The sequence below is a fragment of the Hyperolius riggenbachi genome, chromosome 10, assembly GCF_040937935.1.
Source record: "Hyperolius riggenbachi isolate aHypRig1 chromosome 10, aHypRig1.pri, whole genome shotgun sequence".
NCBI classification, from domain to species: Eukaryota; Metazoa; Chordata; class Amphibia; order Anura; family Hyperoliidae; genus Hyperolius; species Hyperolius riggenbachi.
The window spans coordinates 119,851,098-119,876,594 of record NC_090655.1 but is presented as its reverse complement, the minus strand read 5'-3'; the positions used below and the strand labels follow the sequence as shown (position 1 = coordinate 119,876,594).

Sequence of the window (25,497 nt, the reverse complement as noted above, 5' to 3'; positions counted from 1 at the left end):
TTCCCTGTTGGCTAGTCGGCGGACGCGTCCTCAATATGCGCTCCACCGTGGTAAACAGTAACCACATGTCAGGCTTGCCAGGGACTAGCTATAGGTCAGACTGTATGCCCATATGACTGGCACCTAATCCAGCTCCTGCCTAACAACAAGCTAAACCCCTGCAGGTAGAGGTCACATACAAGCTGGCCAAATAGCACACACCAAGGTAGCAATAGATGTAATACAGTATGCTTGCAATAGTCACCTGAGGCCTTTAGGGCTGAGGCAATCAAGGCGTAGGTATCACAATACAGATGCGTGGTCAGACAGGCCGAGATCAGGGCAGGCAGTGTTCACGCGAAATCCTTAAACAATCCGGGTTCAGCAACGGGTAGACAAATAGAAGCATGGTCAAGTTCAAGCCGAGTCAGCAACAGTAGACAAACTGGAACAAAGCTTAAGCAGGATACAACGCTAGATACAATCCACAAGCTGTGAGCGCCTCAGGAGCAAGCTCAGTACAGACTATCACCAGCAAGGACTGAGCGCGCTCACCAGCTACAAATACAGGCATTAGCCAATCCAGCGACGGCGTGTAAGCTGATCGGCTGACACGCAGGGAGTCACATGACTAGGATGTATTGGACAGAGCGCGTACTGGAACGCGTCCTCTGCCTGCCGCCCTCCTCGCCTGTAAGTCAGCGGCAGGGATGGCTGTACAATGTGAGTCAGTGGCAGGGCCGCCGGCGGCGGCCTGCCGCGACCTTACACCACATGTGTAACGGCATGTCAGCTGACTGCTGACACGCCGCAACTGGATTGAAGAGTTTTGAATCTTGCTTTGTTGATTGGATGTTGCTAGTATATGTGCCATGTGAGCGCACTCAGTCTTCGCCCGTGATAGCCGTTGGTGGGCTCGTAGCTGAGTGACGCTCACGCCAAGTGCTGTGCAGTTTGCTGTATCAGTTCCTTGCAGATTGATTCCTGTTGTGACTCGGCTTGTTCCTGACTACGCTGTCTTCTGGCTTCCCGACCCGGCTTGTCTCCGACTTCGCTTCTGACTGATTCGCTGTCAAACTCGGATTGTATTAGGAACTGCATGAAAGCTGCCTGCCCGACTCCGGCCTGTCTGACCACGTATCTTGGATATTGATACTTTCCCTTGATTGCCTCATCTCTGAATCCTCAGGTGACTGTTGCTACATTGTCTCAATTAACTATAGTCTGGTATATTGCTATCTGGCCTGGTTGTATGTGACATCTACCTGCAGCCAGGGGTTTAGTCTGTTGTTAGGCAGGAGTTTTGAGCAGATGTTAGGGCTAGGTTATGTGTCAGTCACAAGTACATACAGTCTGACCTATAGCAGATATCAGGCAAGCCTGACAATCTGATTGTTGAGCGTCATACTTTGTTAACTTTGTAAATGCTTGTTTAAACCTTGTGAGTAAAAACATTTAAATGTTAGGTTCTTCTTACCTAAGTGGTGGAAGCCTCTGGATGCTTCAGAGGTTTTCCCAAGTACTCCCTGAGCCTACACCTGATGCCCGAGACCCTCTTATTCTCTGCATGTCATTGCAATTTGCAAATCGGTTTTATTATCAGCTTTTATTGGCATTAATATCTAATTTAAAATGTAGATTAATATACTTTTACATTATGCCCAATATTTGGTCCTACACACAATCCCTAGTGGCCATGGCCACTTTTATCAAGGCAACACTAACTTGCCTACTCAGTTTGTTGCTTTCTCATTTTGTCCCTTATGGTACATAAGGGTGGTTCTCAGGAGTGTAACTACAGCCACAGTGACTGTAGAATGGCCCGAAACAAGGTGGGCTTACTCCTCTCAACCACCCTTGGTATGGGACTTTAAAGAGAAACCGTAACTAAGAATTGCACTTCATCCCAATCAGTAGCTGATACCCCCTTTCCCATGATAAATCTTCCTTTTCACAAATGGATCATCAGGGGGCTCTGTATGGCTGATATTGTGGTGAAACCCCTCCCACAGTGTGATGTCTGGACCATGGTGCTGACATCACACTGTGGGAGCCTTGCTGCATTATGGGAAATAACAGCTGTTTCCAACTGCCAAAAAAGCAAGCAGCATCTCCTTCCACTAACATCACCTGCCAGCAGTAAAAATTTCACTATGGCTATTATTCAGAAAGTGTGTTCGGTAAAGAAAAACTGGGCCGGAAAATACCACATTCGGTATTTTAGACTTCTGTATGCTCATTCATAAAAACGTGTACAGTTGTGATAGCAGTGCGGTGATTTCCCGAAATAGGCTGGCTCTAAGCTTGCGGTAACACTAGAAGCTGCCTGAGTTGATACATTTTCTCTGTGTTCCGCTCTCACTGCTGCTGCCTGGGAGGTCTGTCTCCATTAACTTAGCATGCTTATCGCCACATCCAAGGGAGCGGTATTCCCCGTCCTCATACTGCTTGCTCTAATCTTTATGAATTGACATTTAGTCACATGTGTTGAGATAACCCCCCCCCCCCCCCCCCCCCCCCCCGCACAAGGCGGTAATTTCCCGCTCTGCTCGGGAATGTCAGCTTTTCATGTGGTAACAGCTTTTTTGAATGAAGATTTTGCAAAGTGGTTGGTAAAGTCAGCTGTTTTCAGCATTACCGCATGCGGGAATGCTTTATGAATGATAGCCTATGTGGTAAATGTAAGAATGTGAATAAGGGAGAGGAAAGATTTTACAATGGGCAAACACTGGCTACATCATTTGTACATAATTATTGTAAAAATGAAGCACTTTTTTTTTACATTATTTTCACTGGAGTTCCCCTTAAACCGCTTCCTGCAGCAGGTCAGGCCCACAATTATCTAACTTCAGCCAGTCACTGTACAGACACATATCACCCTGCAGCTCCTGATGCATGTCGGATGACAGGAGGACAGGAGCAGTAAGGAAGTATGAGGCTGCACAGTGCATGGAAGTGAGAAGTGTGGATGTCACCTGCCCCAAGGCTCAAAGCAGGGGCGTAACAACAGACCCTGCAAGGGATGCAGCCGCAGGTTGGGGCAGAAGCCGCAGGGGGCCCCATGTGGAGAGATGTTTCTTTTTCCCGGCCTGAAAGACTGACAACTAAGGGTACAGAGAGAGAAAAAACTTTCTGCACAATTGTTGACTGCGTATCATACGTAGGAATCATACAAAGTTTGGCAGACAAAGATTTGTACACAGTCCCTATTCAGTGCTCAGCAGGGTCTTGTGTATAGCACTGCTTTGCCTCCAGCCTCTCTACCCCTCCCCAAGTGCTGTGTACTGTAGTGATGCTTGAGGAGTCTGGGCATGGAGAGAACAAGCTTTCTGCCCTCTGCATAGTTGTTCTAATGGCTGCATTTGTTCCATCACTAACAAGGAATCATACAAAGGTTTGTAGACAAAGATCTGTAGACCGTCCTTATTCATTGTGGAGCAGGGTCTTGTGTAAAGCACAGGACAGGGCCCCCAGCCTCTCCACCCCTCCTCAAGTGCTCTGTACTGTGAAGATGATGGAGAATTTTGCAGAGCCAGTTCTGCCCCATGAGATGGACAGAGTGAGTGAATAAGCTTGAGGCTGGGAGCACACCATGGGGCCATATGCAATTCCCTTTTTCAACTGCGTTTTCTCCTAGGAGAAAAACAATCATATTTGATTTAGAATAACTATTTAGCACTTTGCAATGGAAAAAGTATCAAAAAGTAAGTAAAAAGTGCTATCAAAATTATTTTGAGTATTTTTTTGCTTGTTGGTGGTTTAAAATGCTGTTTATTGACAAGTTATAAAATATCCCCTAGGAGAAAACTCAGGTGAAAAAGCGAATTGCATATAGGCCTATGTGTATGTGTGAAAACATGCACATTTTATCCAAGAAGCTAATGTAATTGATAGAGAAAATGCTCTTGGTGTTTCACTGCTGTTATTTTTTATCTACATGGGGAAAACCCAAGTTTTCAAGTATGCACTAGCCAACTGAATAACATTGGTTCTCAGTTTACCTGTGCAATAAGCAGGAGAGGGTGGGGGATTGGGGGCCCCATCCAAAGTTTCACAGGGGGGTCCAGTGATTTCCATCTACGCCCCAGGCTTAAAGCAGGTATAGTACCTTAAGCTGCTGCACCAATTTTCTTATTGGGGGTGGGAGGGGGCATAAAGGCTACCTAATAAAGAAATGGGGGCTATGGAGAAGCCAGGGAAAGAGGCACAAAGACTTCCTAATATATCTTGTGGGGTGGGGGGCTGAAAGATTACTAGGTACACTAGTGCTGTCTGGAAGAGGGGCACATGAAGGTCAGCTGTTACTGCTTTGGGGGCACATGCATAGGCAAACGCAGGGGGGGATTACAGCTGCCCAGAATCCCCCCTCAGACCAGGGCTGGTGCAGTGCCTGGGGACAGGCACAAGTTGAGACACTAGACTATCTGCAGGCATCCTGTAGCTCACAGCACCACCCCCTTTCTTTCCCTGCTACAGCTGACTTTGGATGTAGCAGCAGCGTGTGTACAGACAGACACAGAACATTTATATTGCGCTTTTCTCCTGGTGGACTCAAAGCGCCAGAGCTGCAGCCACTAGGAGGCGCTCTATAGCAGTAGCAGTGTTAGGGAGACTTGCCCAAGGTCTCCTACAGAATAGGTGCTGGCTTACTGAAAAGGCAAAGCCGAGATTCGAACCCTGGTCTCCTATGTCAGAAGCAGAGCCCTTAACCATTAAACTATCGAGCCACTCCTACAGAGCATGGCGCAGCAGCGTGTGTACAGAGCATGAAGCAGCAGCGTGTGTACAGAGCATGAAGCAGCAGCGTGTGTGCAGAGCATGGAGCAGCAGTGTGTGTGCAGAGCATGGAGCAGTAGTGTGTGTGCAGAGCATGAAGCAGCAGCGTGTACAGAGCATGAAGCAGCAGCTGTGTACAGAGCATGAAGCAGCAGCGTGTGTACTGAGCATGAAGCAGCAGCGTGTGTACAGAGCATGGAGCAGCAGCGTGTGTACAGAGCATGGAGCAGCAGCGTGTGTGCAGAGCATGGAGCAGCAGTGTGTGTGCAGAGCATGGAGCAGCTCTGGGGAACTTAACAGAGTCAGGAATGAGCACAGCCCCTTGTCCTGCTGTGTGAATGCTTCACTTTCCCCTCCATTAGCAATGTTGGCTGTCATTATTATCAGTATCCAAAGTGCTCCTGATCAATACCGTTGTCAGAAGGTCGGGAAATTGCATTATGTGTACCCAGCATGATGTCCTACCATATTATTACACTGTATTGTGCAAGGCTGAGGGAGACCTTTCAGGAATCCCCCATTGAAAATCCTTTGTTTGCCCCTCATGAAAGGTTATATAATGCTGCTTTCCAGGGGAGGGACTCTCTGATAATAATATCTGGGGTTTAGGGGAGGCTAGCCAGTACAGTAGTACTGATAACTTGGGCAGAGGAGTCCATCCACAGTTCTGCTGATTTCTAGACATGTCGCTTTTATGCTTGGAGGGGCATAATAAAGCCACTTATTATTTGTTAGACGTTACGGCTAGACTAGCCGAGACTTCGTACGAGAACTTCACTTGATTGCCCGGATGATACGGAAACATATGGCATATAGTGCAGAATGCAGCCTTCAGACAGTGTGAGCTCCCTGTCACAACACGTGGCGCTGGCACTTACTCCCTTACGTCAGCCGGTAGGCGGGCTTAATACCAGCCTTGGATTGCCCGCATGACGTGACATCTCATTCATTCATTGCACACACACCTCCTGTGTTCTCTGGAATTTGCGTTCTCATTGGTTAAAAAACCGCTGGGCGTAGTTTTTCTTTTGACAGGAGCCGGCGGAAGGGTCCGCCTGCGTGTCCTTTCCAGCCAATCGGATGAGGCCCCCCAAGAAGGTGTGTGTGAATATTGGAGCTCAGCGCTCCCCGGCCTGTCCTCAGTGTCTCCCGGTCCTCCTGGCAGTGCATTAGAAGTGCATCAGAAGCGGCATCATGGCTTACAGCGTTGAACAGAGGGCCAGCGCCAACAGTCTGGAGTTCAGGCTATACTACAGTGAGTACCAGTGGTGTGGGAGCTGTGTATGTATGACAGCATGGAGGACAGATGGGACAAGATCTCATATGAGAAGGCCTACATGTGCCTGTTAATAGTGTGGTGTGCTGTGAATTGGCTGGATCAGGTGGAACATGCTGTGAGATACTGTTCTTTGTATGTGAATTGTATTGTTAGCAGTGTTAACACACGATACGTTATGGTCCAATGTTGGTGTACTCATTCTTGTGGTTAAAGTGGTGCACCCCTGATATTGCTCTTGCAATAGTAATTGTTTCCCCTTTTTACAGATGCTTGGATTGTATGTTATCTCCACTGTGTATGGGATAAAATGGTACATTGAGCTGATTATTCTCAGTGCTTTGTCTGTATTCCCACTAGTTGTGTCCCATTTACTCATTATCATCTGAATGCAGGTATTCTAGGCTTATTAATAACAAACACTGAATATGGAGAATGACAAGTGATGACTTAAAGTACCCATACATCTAGTGATTTTATTGGTTGACCAATAGACAATGCTCTCTCTGATTAGAGAACGATTTGTTGGGCTGTTCCAAACCACTGGCCAATTCCTGATCATTTTCAGCATGAAATCTTTTGGTAATTGGCTTTATGGTGCCCCTCTTACCGCTCCCGGCCACTGTCTCCAGCGGCCTGATGAAGTCACACAGACGCCCCTCATGCAGTATGTTGGCAACCACGTGGGGTGTGAATCTGGAAGAGGAGTGCTGACACTGGAGAAATAAAATATTCATGTAGGGGCATCGGGGTGGGGGGTATAATGTACATCACATTCGTAGTTTGTGATTATCACATGCTGTTAACGCTGCACACCCAATCAAGCATATTGGCCCAAGCATGTCCAGTTGATACATGTGACCAATTTCAGCCTAAAATTGGTTGCATTGTCGATTGGGTATGCTTTTGGCGGCACTGATTTTCATCTGGTTTGAGAATAATTATCAAATTGCATGATTGATCGGCTGCAAAATCTACAGATGTATGGCCACCTCAATTTTTGTAATTATAAACAATAGCAATGTCATGGTTTTATAGCCTAGATGTAAGTAGTACAGTTCCACCCCAAAATTATACACTATATGCAAAAGTCTAAGCAAAGAGAATGCAGGGTTTTAAGAAACAATTTCACTCTTTATTCTTCAAGTCACAAATCTGCTGGATTGCGGATACAAGGTGTAGGCATAATTCAGAAATCCAATTCACAAAAAGACTGCCTGACACGTGTTTCATGGCCAAAAGCCTCTTCCTCAGAGGCATACAGTATACATGAACATTGGTTGCAGATCATAGAATAAATACCAAACTGCAATCTGTGATAAATTATAGAGCAAGCAATCAATGCTGAATCCGTGCTAGAGCAGCTGCAGAATGAAGATAGGCCATTAAACACGTTTCAGGCAGTCTTTTTGTGAACTGGGCTTCTGAATTATGCCTACACCTTGCATCCAGAAGATTTGTGACTCGAAGAATAAAGCGTGAAATTGTTTCTTAAAACCCCGTGTACACTTTGCTTGGACTTTTGCTATGTCATGGTTTTATTTTAAAACTGAGCTAACTTCAGTGAAGCAGGTATGGTGTTGTAGTGGTTAGCACTCTCGCTTTGTAGCACTGGATTCCTGGTTCGAATCCCAACCAGGGCAACATCTGCAAGAAGTTTGTATGTTCTTCCCGTGTTTATGCGGTTTCCTTCAGGGCGCTCTTGTTCTTCCCACATCCAAAAACCTACAGATAAGTTAACTGGCTTCCACCTAAATTAGCCCTAGACTGCAATCACTACATGATACATAGACATATGATTATGGTATGGATTAGAATTTGAGCCCCTCTGTGGGACAGTTAAGTGACAATATACTCTGTACAGCACCGTGGAAGATGTCTGCGCTATATAAATAATAATACGGTACTTTACATAGTTTTATATTTTTAGAGGCTGGATTCACATATGACAATAGCGTGAAAAGTGTTTTGAATGGTGCGTTTCCATTTTTTTTTTTTTTTACACACTTGTTTTTCATGTGCTTTGCGTGTGTTTTTAAGCGTTTGCAAATGGAAAATGCATATGTATTTTTTTTTTTTTTTTATGCATGCAAATAATAATCTGAACATTTGTATAGCGCTTTTCTCCTGTCGGACTCAAAACGCTCAAGAGCTGCAGCTACTGGGACGCGCTCAGGAGGCCACCCTGCAGTGTTATTAGGAAGACAACAGGAAGCTGAAACACATCACAGGTCTTTACTTTTTAATGAAAAACGCAATGCATATGCGTTACCATAGAATTTCGTTATGTGCATTTTGGCAGCCAGCCTGCATATTATGCAACACTACCAGCGTCTGCAGAGCGCTTACTGTAAATGGCAAGTGCAATGCTGGTCCTTCTGTGTCCCATAGACTTTATGCAGCATTTCCCACCGCAAGCGTTTTCTGCCATGTGGGCACCTGGCCTCGAGGAAACTGAGCACCTGGGCGCTCCTAAGGTAAACAATATATATAAAACAAACCCCACCTAATTAGCGGAGGGCACTGTCCTGTCCGACCAGTGCGCTCCCGCCTCTGTCCTTTCTTCATCTACTGATGCCCATATTTTTCCCTTACTTATTGATCAGTTGGTGTATGTACATGTTGGTGGCTGGTCATGTGGCAGGAGATCACAGGAGACAAGAGGAATTGTGCTGGTGTGGTGTTGAGAAGATTGTCTCTTCGAGTTTTTCAACGGGTCCTCTGTTCCTGCCCATAGTCCTTCTGCACATGTGCAGTTCAGCCCCAAGTAAATCACCACATATCCCTCTGCAGCTTGTTGATCTAAGCATACTGTAACTGTGTGCAGAAGAGACAGGCCATAACTCTGTGGAGAGTCGTGCCATGTCATACTTATATGTGGGACCACCAGAGTTGTTACCAAAACTAGTTCCATCATGTGGAGATGCAGGTGGGATTGAGGGGGTGGGGGAGCTTTCAACAGGGGAGAGGTACCACTAGAACACAAGAACTATAAAAAGTTATAAAACTTTATGCTGCTTTGGGAAAAAAACTTTTTGTGTCTGTGCTGTGGATATTTCTCTTCCTGTTATTTGTGGCAACCATGAGAGCAGCAAGAAGTTGCCTTTTGTTTCTGGGCCCTTTTATTTCTGTTGCTCATTTCTAGAGTCCCACAAAATGACTTAATTGTCACATGAAGGAAGGAACAACAAAACACTTGAGCACTACACTGATTTAAAAAGTCCTCGAAAGAGAGACTGAGAAGCCTCTGGATCCCATTGAGGCTTCCCTCAGCATCTTCCCATCACCAAGCACAGAAATCCTACAAGATTGCTGACAAAGGCTGGTCTGCATGCACATTGGGACTGCGCTTCTCTTTTGTCACGAGTACCTGCACAGTAAGCCGGAGCAGCTCGTGGCTCTATGCTACTGCGTGGGTATGTCTATGCTTGCACAGCTGCAGCCTGGCCACGCTTGTGTCAGAAGAAGAGCGTGGCCCAGATGTTTAAGGTGGTCCTGGTGAGTGACTGCGGATTGGAGGACAGCAAGGGAAGCCTCAATAGTATCCAGAAGCTTCCCTTTCCTTAGGTAAGTATCTGTTTCTGAACTCAGGTTCTCTTTAAGGCTCTAACCTGCTAAGCATTACGACTTCTTCTGTCAACTTCTGCCTTTCTTTGTCACTTCCTGCTTTGTCACCGCTGCTATACAGATGGTAGCCCCAGCAGAAGCATATATTGGGCTACCTATTGGATTGAAACAGACCAATGGGAATCATCCCTCCCAGGGAGGATATTCACTGGTCCACTGAGTGGTGGACTTGTGCAGATGCACAATGGTGCATATTATGAACTAGGCAATGAACACTAGGCAAGAAGATTTACTGGTAAGTATGCATTTTCTAATGTAAAGTAGCCCTCCTCCAGCACCATGTAATGGAACTGAACATGCACTGTAAACTGTGTGTTCAGTTCCAGCTTCAAAAGTGCCCAAGGTTAAAGTGTCAGAGCCTGTCAGGACATACTGTCTTAATGAGGGGGCCACAAGGTTAATTACTTACCTATTCTGACGTCGTCCCTCTAAATAGGTGATCGCTTTGCTTCATGCCAGAATGGACCCTGGACATTTTTGTTTTCTCAAAGTCACCCCTAAATAGGGCAACAGCGATCTGTGGGTATTGGTTTCCAAAAAATGCACGCAAAAACTGGATATACCTAACTGGTATGCAAATGCGTTCTGCATTGAAATACATTATTCGTGAAACGCATCCAGAAAATTGCTGCATGCTGTCAGTTTTTTGCACACATGTGAACTTGGACAGAAACTATACTATTTACTTTCTAATGTGACTGTACAATCACAAGAAACATGCCAAAAAGCAAAAAAGGCTCAATTCATACAAAACACACACCCCATTAGTGTAGCCTGCAGGGCTGAGGAGTTGGAGCAATGTTTGTTACCTGGGTACAGGCATATGACTGTGGTATACCAGAATGATGCAAAATGCTCTGTGAAGAGGGACAATGTAGCAAAGTACAATGGAGCAGCTTTCAGCGGGTGGGCTAAGATGACTGCTTCTTTATTCCTCTCATTTCAGGTACGCTGTAAATCTATAATAATCATCCTAACATTTGTATAGCGCTTTTATCCTGTCCGACTCAAAGCTGCAGCCACTGGGATGCGCTCAAGAGGACACCCTGCAGTGTTAGGTAGTCTTGCCTTGAACTCCTTACTAAATAGGTACTGACTCTAGCCAGCGAGCGGTGTGATTATAGCGTAGGAGATTTGGGCACAACCCGCGCCACCGTAGGCCGTAATAGGAATTACGGCTATAGCGGCGTACAGTCAGTAACTCTGGCGCCGTCAGAAGACAAAGCTGAAGTTGCTTCTAAAACAATGTAATTCGCCTTCTAGTAATAGCTGGAAGCCGAATTACATTATTCCCCACTATCCACGTGGACCTAGAGGGGGAATAGTATTTAACGCCGCCGGGAACTTGTGCAGCAGCAGGATAAGCCATACCGGCTGTATCCTGCGCCCAAGTCTCCCGGCGGCCAATTCATATGTATGCCTAGCCAGGTTGTGAACCCTGGTCTCCCATGTGAAAGGCAGTGCCCTTAACCTGTGCACTATACCACACACAGCAGGTAATAAAGAGATCTAATTCTCAGCCGTGATGAGAGCTATGATTAAAGAAAGTGTCTTTACACTATCATGGACATGTTGCATAACTAACACAGCCGTCCATAGACATGTTTATCTCATGTCAGTTCAGGTCCTGAAGTCTGGGCCCATAAGGATTCTATTGAGAAATGAGGACATTGTTCTCCTCTCTACTTCACCTACCAGAAGCCACTTAGTGCAATTGCCCCTCTTCTCCATAGAAACACTATACACAGCTTGGGTATATTCAAGAGATGTGCCTGTATTTAGTCTGTGTATAGCACTTGTTCCTTGTAGTGTTACCGTAAGGGTCAAGCCTCATCCTTATGCTGGAAATACACAATGAGTTTTTTCGGCAGATTTACTGTCCAGTAATTTTCTGATAATTTTTCTGATCGATTTCCTTTCACTTCCCTGATAAAATTGATCAGAAAAATCATAGACATCCGATCGGACCTGTTGGAAATTATCTATCGAGCCATCTATTTGCTAAAACTCATGGCGTATTCCCAGCATTATGGATGACACTAATAGTAGGTGTCTATGCGTCTTTTGTAGTCCAGTTAATCAGATATTGGCCTCAATTCACTAAGATCATGCTGGAGATGGGCCAAGAGAAAACTTAACACCACACAGTGAGAGAGTTATCTTATCTCTTCATTACTTAAAGAGGAACTCCAGTGAAAATAATGTAGTAAAAAAAGTGCTTCATTTTTACAATAATTATGTATAAATGATTTAGTCAGTGTTTGCTCATTGTAAAATCTTTCCTCTCCCCATTTACATTCTGACATTTATTACATGGTGACATTTTTACTGTGGGCAGGTTATGTAGCTGCTCCTAGCTGTTTTTGCTGTTAGAGACAGCTGTAAACAGCTAATTCCTGTCTGTGAACATTGTTACATTGTGGCAGTTTGCCCAGAGTACCGCGGTACTCAGAGCTTCTTGTGGGAGGGGTTTCAGCACAAAATCAGTCATACAGCGCCCCTTGATGGTCTGTTTGTGAAAAGCATCATATTTCTCATGTAAAAGGGGGTATCAGCTACTGATTGGGATAAAGTTCAATTCTAGGTTGGAGTTTCTCTTTAAAGGGAAGGTCCAAGCAAAATAAAAAAATGAGTTTTACTTGCCTGGGGCTTCTACCAGCCCCATGCAGCCATCCTGTGCCCTGGTAGTCACTCACTGCTGCTCCAGTCCCCCGCTGGCAGCTTGCCAACATCGGAGGTCGGCGGGCCGCATTGCGTACATTTTTACGCATTCCCGCTAGTGCAGGAACATTAACACATACATTTTTACGCAATACTGGTTCAATGCGTAAACAACGAGGTTGGCAAGCTGCCAGCAGGGGACTGGAGCAGCAGTGAGTGACTACGAGGGCACAGGATGGCTGCATGGGGCTGGTAGAAGCTCCAGGTAAGTGAAACTCATTTTTTTTTTATTTTGCTTGAACCTTCCCTTTTAAGTTACCTCCTCTGTAGTTATTTTCACACGCAGTTAATTAACAGCCTGTTAGAATTCTGGAGTTATATTAAGGATTGAAGAGTTAACTTAAAGATAGAAGAGTTTAATTTTAGGTTTGCCTGAGGTAAAATGTTTCCTGAATACTACATGCCTTATCACCATGGTGATAACTCTAGAAACGTTATTAAAGACAGATAAGCTTAGTGAATTGAGGCCATTGTGACTTCCTAGTTTACCCTCCCTCCTGTCGCATTCTAAGCTGGAATATTTGCATCTCATTGATCATCTCCAGGGATGAGTTAAAGTGGTGGAAAGCTCAGTTCAAGTGTGTTTTTTGGACTTCCAACTAGTATCCTGAGATTAGTTAGATAAGAGGAACCTTTGAGCTTGGCAGAGATAAACATATACTGGTTAGAAACCAGCAATTATAAAGCTGTGTTGTGATTCAGAAGTGTGCTCTCACCGTATTTGAGTTATGATTCATCTGAGCTTGACCAGAAGTAGCCATACACTATGGGTGTGGTTTACGAAGATATATCTTAGGCTGGTGGAATTCACACAATTACCTGTAAAACTGGCTTGGGTTGTGTGTGTTTTTTTTTTTTTTTTTTTTTTTTTTTCTTCTCGTATTCTGCTTTTAGGCCTCACTTATGCTTTTCTCTTTAGCTTGCATTGAAAGCAGTATGGAATTGTGATGCTGAAAGTAGATCTAAGTTGTTAACTAGATTGTATTGCTTTAAAGGACAGCTGTCATGAGAGGGATATGGAAGCTGCTATATTTATTGCCAAGTTTTAAGCAGTACCAGTTGCCTGGCTGTCCTGCTGATTCTCTGTCTCTAATAAATTTTAGCCATAGACCCCGAACAAGCATATGCAGATCAGGCGTTTCTGACATTGTGAGATCTGACAAGATTAGCCACATGCTCGATTCTGGTGTTAGATCAGCAGGCCTGCCAAGTCACTGGTATTATTTAACAGGAAATAAATATGGCAGCATTCATATTCTTCTCACTGCAGTTGTCCTTCAAACTACAGTAGGTGTATAAGCTATTGTGATGCTACTGCACCCAGGGGTCTAATCCTGAGATAAGAGGGGAGTGGACTCGCCCTAAAAAGCCCTGCTCCGTGTGCTGGAAAATGGGCGTGGTCACGCATCAGAATGTGGGCATGGTCACTGGATTGGTTTCAGACCGTTGCTGCACAAATTCAATCCCATTATCGATCGGGTGTAGATCAAACATGTTGGAAACTGTCGTTTCGACCCATCAATCCTACAGGAATTTGCATCATGTGTACGTAATATAACGGACAATTGAAGTGAGAGAAATCTAGAGGCTGCCATATTTCCTTTTAAACAATACCAGTGGCCTGGCATCATGTTGCTCTTTCTTGCTTCAGTAGTGTCTGAATTCTGAAACAAGCATGCGACAAATGCAGTCAAACTTCAAGAGGAATGGTATTGACAATGCATAACATTGCTAATTTTTTCAATATTGATTTATTGAGACGTATTGTTTTCCTCTCCCTGATTTTCTTTATTGTTCTGATATTTATCATTGGTGGCGACATCCTATAAAAAAAAATTTTTTTTTGTTTTATTTTTTTTTTTTTTTGTTCTTCTAACAAAGGATACACCTATCTCAACCACAAGTTAGTCTGTCCTCTCGACTGGACTACTGTAATGCTCTCTACACTGGCCTTCCAAAAAAAGGTTTTGTACCGCCTACAGCTGATACAGAATACTGCTGCCAGACTGCTAACCAACCAACCCCGTCACTGCCACATAACGCCAGTCCTGCACTCCCTCCTGGCTACCTATAGAATGGAGGGTCCTATTCAAGATCGGCCTACTGACATTTAAATCCCTGAATAATCTGGGCCCTGGATACATGAAAGATATGTTGCAGCTGCGTAGCAATCCCTGCAATCTCAGATCCACAGGTTCTAATAATCCTAGTCATACCCAGAGTCCACTTGGAAACTTTTGGTCCCAGAGCCTTCTGTCATGCTGCCCCTACGTTTTGGAACTCCTTACCTCAACAGATCAGGACAGCTCCATCCCTGGACGTGTTTAAATCCAGACTGAAAACCCACCTGTTCTGTTTGGCATTTGCAGAAATATAACTTTTGTTGTGTGAATACTTCATCCTACTACCAATTACTGAATCTGAGAGAGCCTAAGCGCTTTGAGTCCTATGGGAGAAAAGCGCTATAGAAATGTTATTGTATTGTCCTATAACTGCCAATAGTTGGTGGGAGCAGCATCAACAAAAGGAATTGTATGCAAAATGGCAATAAGGCGACGACGCTCAAGGGTAAAATTTATCAAAAAGGCATCTTTAATTGTTCTATAATTAGCTAAAGGGCACAGTTAAAGCACCATTTAAAAATTATCAGCTGTGGGAGCTATAAAGACCATGACCAAACACAAAACGCTGGGTCCAGATGGCTAACCAGTAGAATTGTTTTTTTAAAGGGAACCTGAATCGAGGAAATTTATTTAAAATAAACACATGACGTTGCTGCAAATGAATATTACATACTAACCTCACTGTCAGTTCCTCTCAGAGGCTCACCATTTTCTTCTTACAGTGATCCCTTCCAGTTCTGACAATATTTTGTCAGAACTGAAATACACCAGTTGCTGTCAGTTTTATATCAGCAGCTGTCAGTTACAACTGAATGTGCAAGGTAATGTCCGTTTCCCTATGACTCAAGTGGGTGATATTACAGTTTAACAGTGTGCTGACCAGGAAGCTGGGACGGGATAATGGCCATTTTCAAATTGGAGGATGAAGAATTCCATCGATCACAGTGGACAAACAGGACGCAGGAGAGGAGAAAGAGATTGGGGAATATACTACATAGGAGGTAAGTATGACCTGTGTATGGAAATTTTGACTTTTTATTTTCAGTTCAGGTTTTCTTAAAATTGCTACTCCCATTGGTAACGCCTACTCTCCTTGAGCTGTATAACACAATCACTGACAACCCAGACATCTCTTACTTTACTAATATCTATACTTCCTTGATTTTAAAACCCAAAAAGATCCAGAGGCGATAACCTCCTATAGGCCAATAGCACAGTGGCTCTCCTTGGATCACCTAACCCAGGATTGGCAAACAAAAGGAATGCTCACTTCCAGACAGCACGGATCAGGAGGGAGGATGAGAGGGAGATTCCTGCATGCTGGTGCCCATCGCTGGTCATATAGCCTTTGTCTATATGCGACTGAAGCCCTCTTAAGCGTTTGGCTGAATTGCTCAGCCTCTGCTTAAAGAGAGTCTGAAGCGAGAATAAATCTCGCTTCAGACCTCATAGATAGCAGGGGCACGTGTGCCCCTGCTAAACCGCCGCTATCCCGCGGCTTAACGGGGGGCCCTGATCCCCCAAATCCCCTCCGTAATGCGGGGGAGCGCTTCCTGGTTGGGGCAGGGCTAACCGCCGCAGCCCTGCCCCACGCGCGTCTGTCAGCGCGTATCTCCGCCTCTCCCCCGCCCCTCTCAGTCTTCCTTCACTGAGAGGGGCGGGGGAGAGGCGGCGATGCGCCGCTGACAGACGCGACTGGAGGCAGGGCTGCAGCCGTTACCCCTGCCTCCAGAAGCGACCAAGTCTGCGACCAAGTGTATGTAAGGGGTTTGGGGGTCAAGGGACCCCCGTTTAGCGGCGCTATTGCGGCGGTTTAGCAGGGGCACACGTGCCCCTGCTAACTATGAGCTCTGAAGCGAGATTTATTCTCGCTTCAGAGTCTCTTTAATGAAGTAACCCAGGATTGCGTCATCTAGCGATGAGTGAGATTAGTAGGGAACGAGAGCGGGCGCTCGTTCCCTGCAGGGGGCACAGGAGGCTGCCAAGATTAGCCTGCCAGCCGGATCGGAGCTGACAGGCTGTTAAAAACTGCAAATGATCTAGTGCAGCGCTGTACGGGGGACAGCCCTGTCATTTGGCTCTCCCTTGGAGCAGCTCACAAAGCGATAGCTCTCATAGGCTAATGCCTATGAGAGACGATCGCTACTATTGGATCAATAAAAAACGCAGCAGCAATCAGATGCCACCAACAGAAAACTCTGTTGGTGGCAAGAAAAGGAGGGCAGATATATTTGTGTGCAAAAGGTGGATCAGCGCATCACCAGGCCGCCTCCGAATGGCCTCCAATCAGAGGTGCGCTGAGTTCCCCCAGAAACTGCAAGCGAACGGAGGCCATTCAGAGGCTGATCCACCTTTTGCACAATTTTCAATTTTACTTGGTGGTGCACCCAGGCTATGCATATGCATAGGTTAGGATTTAGTTACTGTTAGGTCCCCTCCCATGGGGGATGACTTCTCCGCAGTGGGAGGGACGAGTACTTAACAAGTAGCATGCAAGCTGTTACAGGAAACCAACATCCTCCAGTGGTAGACAGGTCATGTGTATGCTAGGTGTGTATTTTACCCCACAAGTGGGGCTTGCACTCTCTTGCAGGTAGGCACTTATCTGTTTTTAAAGAGACACTTAAGCCAGAAAAAGAGTTTTACTCACCTGGGGCTTCTACCAGCCCCCCCTGAAGCAGTCCTGTGCCCTCGCAGCCACTCAATAACCCTCTGGTCCCCCGCTGCCAGCTAGTTTCGTTTTTGCAGACAGGCCCGCCAGGACTGGCCACACGTAGCTTTTTGTGCATTCCCTACCGTACAAAAATACGCGTTGCAGCATTACGAACGCATAGATATGCGGCAACGCGTATTTTTGTACGCGTTGCGGCCTGCAATAGCGCTAATTGCAGTCGGGAATGCGGAAAAAGCTACGCGTGGCCAGTCCTGACTTAAGGTTCACTTTAAAGAGTAACTGTCAGGCTGCAGAAGCTAATTTAAACCTCTATTCTCCTGTGTTAAACAGTTTAGATGGAAGCCAAAAAGGCAATAGTGAAGATAAAAATCTCTCTTACATTTGATGTGTGCTTATCAGCAAAGCTGTTAAACCCAAGAGGACGCAACCCACATACTATACTGCAAAGCATTCTGGGGCCCTCCCCTCGGCTGCTAAGGAGAAGTTACAGGATCAAGTTTCAGCAGCTTGTAACTCAGTCCAGCGCACAGCACTGAAAAATCTCCGGGCAGAGTACACTGCAGGAGTCCGCTATTGTTCCTAGCCACATGGCTAATTAATATTCACTGCACACTAGTGTTATTCAGTACGAGCTTTTCTGTGATCAGGAAGCAAGCAGGACATGACGACACATTTGGCTTCATAGGAGACAGACAAACATGGAACCTGCCATGAGCTGTCAGGAGCATCAATCTCTGCATATACTATATACAAATTCTGTGAAGTACAAACGTGGACAGTGAAATGCATATGTAATGTAAGTACAGCCAATCTTTAGCTACTGATATGTGTTTATTTTCTCTGAGACCTTATACCTAACAGCTCCTCTTTAAGTAGCGCTGCTTATTTCCTTGCCAGATACATTTGTGTGATAAGTTGTATGGACGTGCAGCACACTGTTGAAGCTGCAGTGAGCTGAATTGTAAAAACTAGACTAGTCACTAGGGGTGTGTAAGCCTGTGGTTCTCAATGTTGATAACATTTTGACAAATTATTGCTATATCTAATCCTCCCTCATATTCACACCTTCACAACTGGGCTTTACGAGGGGGGCGACACATTGCAATAGGTATAGCAACCACCATTAAGGCCCACAATTCTAAAGGAGTCTTATTGAGCCTAGACCAGGCATGGGCAAACTTGGCCCTCCAGCTGTCAAGGAACTACAAGTCCCACAATGCATTGCAGGAGTCTTACAGCCACAGTCATGACTCCTAAAGGCAAATGCATTATGGGACTTGTAGTTCCTAAACAGCTGGAGAGCCAAGTTTGCCCATACCTGGCCTAAACACTGAAAAGTCTTTTGACAAAGTGATATGGCCGGCTCTCAATGCCATTATGTCTAGAAGGGAGATACAAGAGGTTTTTACCAGATCAATTCAGTAGATATGCAAAAGTCCTGCTGCTTCACTACTTTTTAATGACCAGTTATCTCAGCCAATCACTATGGGAAGAGGGATGAAGCAGGGTTGCCCCCTCTTGACCTTACTTTTTAACCTCCCTGGCGGTGAGCCCGAGCTCAGCTATGCCACGCAGGAGGATTTCTCAGGCCCTGCTGGGCCGACTTGTATCATTTTATTTTATTGCAAACACACAGCTAGTACTTTGCTAGCTGCGTGTTCTATACGATCGCCGCTACCCGCCGCGCAGCCTGGCCAATCAGTGCCAGGAAGCGCTGAGGGGTGGATCGGGTCCCCGTCTGACGTCACAACGTCGATGACGTCTTTGCGATTGTCGCCATGGCGACAGGGGAAGCCCATATAGGAAATCCCGTTCAGAACGGGATTTCCTGTTGGGATTATGCACCGGAGAGGATCGGAGGGGCACAGCTGATGCCGCAGGGAGGAGGGAAGCATGGAGCTAGCGCTAGGCTAGCTACATGCTAAAACAAAAACACAAAAAAAAAACCTCCCGCGGCCCTGCGCCGCATGACTATCATACCGGCAGGGAGGTTAATCTCACCTTGAATCCCGTGCTGAGGTTGACTGAACAAGCCCCCTTTCTTGTAGGTGTTAAGATGGGTACAACGGAAATTAAAACCATGGCATTTGCCAATGTTTTATTATATATTGGTAATCCCAAACAGGCAGTTCCTCAATCTGACTTAATATAGAGGTATTTGGATCGGTTTCTGGCTATCACATAAATCCACATAAACCGGTAATGTTATATTTGTCCCCTAAAGCTAAGCCAAAATGGTGGCGTGAAATTCCTATTTCCTGGGCTAGATCAGAAATGTTCGACTTGGGAATAAGACTGTCCAAATATTGCACCTTCTCCATGCTCTAAACTAAACCTCAATTATACAAGCAATTAAAGAGATCTGTCCTGGGAAAACATGTTTATTAGGTATATCCTACCCAGAAAAGAGTTGCTCCACTCCGGACCCGAATTCCTTTCGGATAGCTGCTATCTGGATTTCACCTAGTTAAACTCAAACTCAAAATCACCTGTGCGGGGTGGGTGGGGGAGTAAAGCTCACCTATCATGACGTCTTCTTCGTCCGTCCCTTGGCGCCTGCCACGATGCGTTCCACGCGCGTCACGTGACTACAAACACTTCCTCCTTCAACCCGGAAGGCGGAAGTGTTCCACAACAACCCAGGTAGAGTCATTCAAGTTTCTTGGGTCCACAATCTCACAAAACCTAAAATGGGACAACACTGCCACTATAGTCAAGAAAGCGTAACAGAGGATGTACCATCTACGCCAGCTGAAAAAGTTTGGCCTACCTCAAAATTTAATGGTGCAGTTCTACACTGCAATCATTGAATCCACCATAACATCATCTATGACTGTATGGTTCGGCTCCTGCTCAACATTAGAAAAGGTGAGGCTGCAGCGCATCATCCGAACAGCGGAAAGGATAATTGGCTGTAGCTTACCTTCCCTACAGGATCTTTACGCTAGCAGGTGTAGAAAGAGAGCAACCAAAATTGCCTCTGACCCCTCTCACCCAGCTCACTCCATCTTCCAGCTCATGCCTTCAGGAGTAAGATTCCGGTCAATCGCTACCAAAACCTCTAGACACATGAACAGCTTTTTTCCTCAAGCGGTAGCCATACTAAATGCTGAACCACGTTAGAGCTGCTAGGACTTGATAGTAATCAGCACAGAACTATAAATGAACAATTCTCACATTGCTTACTGCCACTATACTTGACTTCTAATATACACACTGTCTGTCCTTGTATTGTTTTTGTTTGTTTGTTAAGCAACTGCCAAGACCAGTTCCTTGTAGGTGCAAACTTACTTGGCGAAAATAAAATTGATTCTGATTCTACAGGAAAGCCCTGTGTAGGCACATCTCCCACACGGTCCCCTCCCTAACCACTCACCTGTCAACCGCATCCTGGAAGCTGCAAAAAATAAAAATCAAACAATGGTTTGCACGACAGCCGGGGGCCCCAGTCTCTCTCACTGGCTGGGGCCCCCAAACCACCATGCGATACCCAGAGGGAAGAGCGGGCAGGCGCCGGACCTCTCACTCCCAGGGAAATCACCCCCACTGCCTCTGAACTGAATGCTACAAAACACACATTTATTCGAGGAAACCCGCTAGCAGTCCTTCATATTAAATCGTACATCTCTCAAATTATACCAAGGTTGTCTGACAAAGACTGGAATAACACGCTGGACACAATGCTTTTTTTTTTTTTTTTTTTTTTTTTGGTAGAGTTTGATACCCAAGGCAATTACACATTACTATAACTTTCATAGTCCGCACATGGATTATGACAAGCAAAAAATCAATGTGGTAAAATGTTTTTGACATTTCTCTCACTTAGATTCAACCACCAGCCTCTTGTCACTAGAGTTGGGCCGAACGGTTCGCCTGCGAACGGTTCCATGCGAACTTCAGTGGTTCGCGTCCTGCAGGCGAACTTTTGCGGAAGTTCGGTTCGCCCCATAATGCACCATGAGGGTCAACTTTGACCCTCTACATCACAGTCAGCAGGCCCAGTGTAGCCAATTAGGCTACACTAGCCCCTGGAGCCACTCCCCCCCCCCCCCCCCCCCCTAATAAAAGGCAGGCAGCGGCGGCCATTACGCTCACTTGTGTGCCTGCGTTAGTGAGAGTAGGGCGAGCTGCTGCAGACTGTCTCTCATAGGGAAAGATTAGTTAGGCTTAGCTTGTTCCTGGCTGCATACCTGTTCTGTTCAGTGAGCCCACCATACCTGTTCTGTTCAGTGAGCCCACTGGATACCTGCATACCTGTTCAGTGAACCTGCCACTGCATACCTGTTCAGTGAACCCGCCACTGCATACCTGTTCAGTGAACCCGCCACTGCATACCTGTTCAGTGAACCCGCCACTGCATACCTGTTCAGTGAACCCGCCACTGCATACCTGTTCAGTGAACCCGCCACTGCATACCTGTTCAGTGAACCCGCCACTGCATACCTGTTCAGTGAACCCGCCACTGCATACCTGTTCAGTGAACCCGCCACTGCATACCTGTTCAGTGAACCCGCCACTGCATACCTGTTCAGTGAACCCGCCACTGCATACCTGTTCAGTGAACCCGCCACTGCATACCTGTTCAGTGAACCCGCCACTGCATACCTGTTCAGTGAACCCGCCACCGCATACCTGTTCAGTGAACCCGCCACCGCATACCTGTTCAGTGAACCCACCACCGCATACCTGTTCAGTGAACCCACCACCGCATACCTGTTCAGTGAACCCACCACCGCATACCTGTTCAGTGAACCCACCACCGCATACCTGTACTGTGAACCTACCACTGCATACCTGTTCAGTGAACCCACCACTGCATACCTGTTCAGTGAACCCACCACTGCATACCTGTTCAGTGAACCCACCACTGCATACCTGTTCAGTGAACCCACCACTGCATACCTGTTCAGTGAACCCACCACTGCATACCTGTTCAGTGAACCCACCACTGCATACCTGTTCTGTTCAGTGAACCCGCCACTGTATACCTGTTCTGTTCAGTGAACCCGCCACTGCATACCTGTTCTGTTCAGTGAACCCGCCACTGTATTCCTGTTCAGTGAACCCGCCACTGTATACCTGTTGTGTTCAGTGAACCCGCCGTGGTGAAGGGGCTTGCGTATCACAATGAAGCAATGACCGGCACCTAGATGAGTGTCTCGGGGGGCACACCCACGATAATAAGGTCGTTGCCTCATTGTGGTCAGACCAAATTTGATCAGCTGGACAGTCACTGTTCTGTCATTCAGCTACATCAGCCAGGCGACCATATGGGCTGTAAAGCCACCAAAACCTGCACTCTCGCCATGGTGCGCACCAGTCCAGCACGGCCGTCACTACACAAACAGCTGTTTGCGGTGCGTTACACGGTGAGATTGGTGTGTCAGTGTGAAGCAGTACCTTAATTACACTACCTGATTGATGTATACACATGCAAGATGTTTTAAAGCACTTTAGGCCTGTCATTTAGCATTCAATGTGATTTCTGCCCTTAAAACGCTGCTTTGCGTCAAATCCAGATTTTTCCCGGGGACTTTTGGCATGTATCCCACTCCTCCACCTGGGGGTCCAGGTGTTAGACCCCTTGAAACATCTTTTCCATCACTTTTGTGGCCAGCATAATTTTTTTTTTTCAAAGTTCGCATCCCCATTGAAGTCTATTGCGGTTCGCGAACTTTTACGTGAACCGAACCTTACGCGGAAGTTCGCGAACCCGGTTCGCGAACCTAAAATCGGAAGTTCGGCCCCACTCTACTTGTTACAGTGAGAGCAGCAGCAGCAGCCTAATTCCTACCATAGTCATATCTCTAGTGTAGTGTATGTATCATAGTCTAGGGCCAATTTTTGGGGGGAAGCCAATTAACCCATCTGTATGCTCTTAGATGTTTGGATGGATCAAAATAATACCGTTAGGCTTAAATTTCACCAGAAAAGTGATTCCAAATGTCTTGTCAGACTCTCCTGCATGCCTTAAATGTGGCTTAGTCCAACGTACAACAAAGAAAAGTCCACGGGCCTCAGACTGTGTCCAATCGATCACAGGGAGTCACAGATTAAGGTAGGAGTGACATCAAGTCTCCATTGCAATACAGTCCATACACATACAATCCATTTTGGATTCGGCCCTTCTGTGATGGAATTCAGCCTTTTTTTTTTTTTTTTTTAAATTTGCTTTTCAACAGCGGTTATACAGCAACAAGAAAGTACTGTGCTTTCTTGTTGCTGTATAACCACTGTTGAAAAGCAAATAATAAAAAAAAGGCTGAAATTCATCACAGAAGGGTCGAGTCCAGAATGGATTGTATGTGTATTAAATGTGGCTTAGCCCATGGGGATTTATATCATAATTTCTGGACTTGCAGAGAGAGAGAAAAAAAATTGGCACCAAATAGTGACCTATACCATTCATCTACTGCATTACGTACGGTTTACGCCAGATTGGGCCCTCTTTGGCATCATAGAAATGGAAGGAACAAGAGTCGGGAAAGGTGCAGAAAAAAAATTGCCAGTGATCATTTCTGCAGTAGCTCAGAAAACTATTCTACAAAACTGGATTTCTCCTACTCTAGCACAATTTATATTAAAACTACTGGTATATCATGTATTCCTTATGGATTGCATAAAGACATCTCTGTAATAAATATTTGTTGGTTGCTATGGACAACACTACACCTTTGTTCGGCACCATATCACAGAACTTGTGATAACTGGACACTTGTCTCAGCAGCAAAGGGGATAAAATTGATTAGACATCTTTAAATATTAAGGAATTTGTTAAAACAGATATACAGGAGTGTTCATCAGCAATCTTCGTTAACCAGTTCACCCCCAAGGGTTTTTACCTTAACGGACCAGAGCAATTTTCACCTGTCAGTGCTACTCCCTTTTATTCCCGAATAACTTTATTACTACTTATCACAAGAAAATGATCTATACCTCGGTTTTTTTTCGCCACCAATATGGCTTTTTGTGGGTAGTGCATTTTGCTAAGTTTTTTTTTTTTTTTTTTTTTTTTTTTTTTTTTTATTCTAAATGTGTTCTAATGGAAAAAATACAAAAATAATGGAAAAAAATTCATTATTTCTCAGTTTTCGGCCATTATAGTTTTAAAATTTAAATGTTCTCCTGTGGATAAAAGCAACACATTCTATTTCCCCAGTTGTCCCGCTTATTAAACCGTTTAAATTATGTCCTTATCACAATGTATGGCGACAATATATTTTGAAATATAGGTGTTTTTTTTATTTATTTATTTTTGGTCCGGTCCATAATTACAAGCCCCTATGTAGTAAAGTAAAAGTAATTTTCTCTCATAAAATATAGATTTATAAAAAGCTGAGTTCCTAAGGCAACTATTTATTTATGTATAATTTTTTTTTTCTTGGGGGGGGAGGGGAGGGAAGCTTTGGAAGCTTTTTTTAATTGTATTATATTAATATTGTGTATATCTGTATGTGTCTGTATGTGTCATTTTACTTTTTGTCCACAAGATGGAGCTAGTAACACACTCCGTTATAGGAAGTGTTCACATTTTTTTCTTTTTTTTTAAATTTACACTTTATCAAACTGTAACGGTTTCCTGTTTTATGAATCGAGGTGGCCGCTGATTGCGGTCACGTCCATTCATTCCAGGCAGTGCGATTGGGTAGAGGACCTCTTCCCCATTCAATCAACACGGGATCCCGATGGAAATGGCAGCGTTAGCGGCGCGCACATGTGCGGAGCAGCGGCGGGAATGCGTGACATATTAAAACTTCATGTTCCCTTTAACAGGCTAAAACATGATGTTTTAATACGTTACATTGTCATTAACTGGTTAAATGTCCGTTGCCTCAGCGACGCAATCAATAAGTAGTAAGTCGCCTTAACCGTTTTCATGCTCTTGGTCCATTCCTTGTGAATAGACTAGGCCTTCTCTTATGAACATCTATGCTACGTTGCGCTAAGACAGCACTTAGCCTATATACAGCATACATATAAATGACAGGAAGTGAAATATAAGTAGAAAGTAACTAGAAGAAACTGGAAATGAGCTCTGTACCTCCAGCTTGGGTTTATATACTAGCCTCAAAAGAGTTAAATGTGACATATACAGTACCTAGGGGTGTATCATGATTGTGTCATATCTGTCAATCACCTGTAGAAGCTCACAGGAACCAACTATTAGCTGCTGTAGTCATGTAACAGACAGGACACTGTGCATACTCAGATATAGCCTGCATGATAAGGAACAATACCCCAAAATGAGGTCATATATCCCTGGTATGTTCTAGCTCAGGCATGGGCAAACTCGGCCCTCCAGCTGTTACGGAACTACAAGT

General features: G+C 45.2%; 1 protein-coding gene across 1 annotated transcript in view; it reads left to right on the top strand.

Annotated features, from left to right (window-relative positions):
- The first annotated feature begins 5,828 nt into the window (after window positions 1-5,828).
- LOC137534116 (inorganic pyrophosphatase-like) overlaps window positions 5,829-25,497 on the top strand; it is a 138,121-nt gene continuing 118,452 nt past the window's right edge. The window contains exon 1 of the mRNA XM_068255487.1: window positions 5,829-6,010. Coding sequence (XP_068111588.1) covers window positions 5,950-6,010 — 61 coding nt within the window. The 5' untranslated portion in view covers window positions 5,829-5,949. The remainder of the gene's footprint in view (window positions 6,011-25,497) is intronic.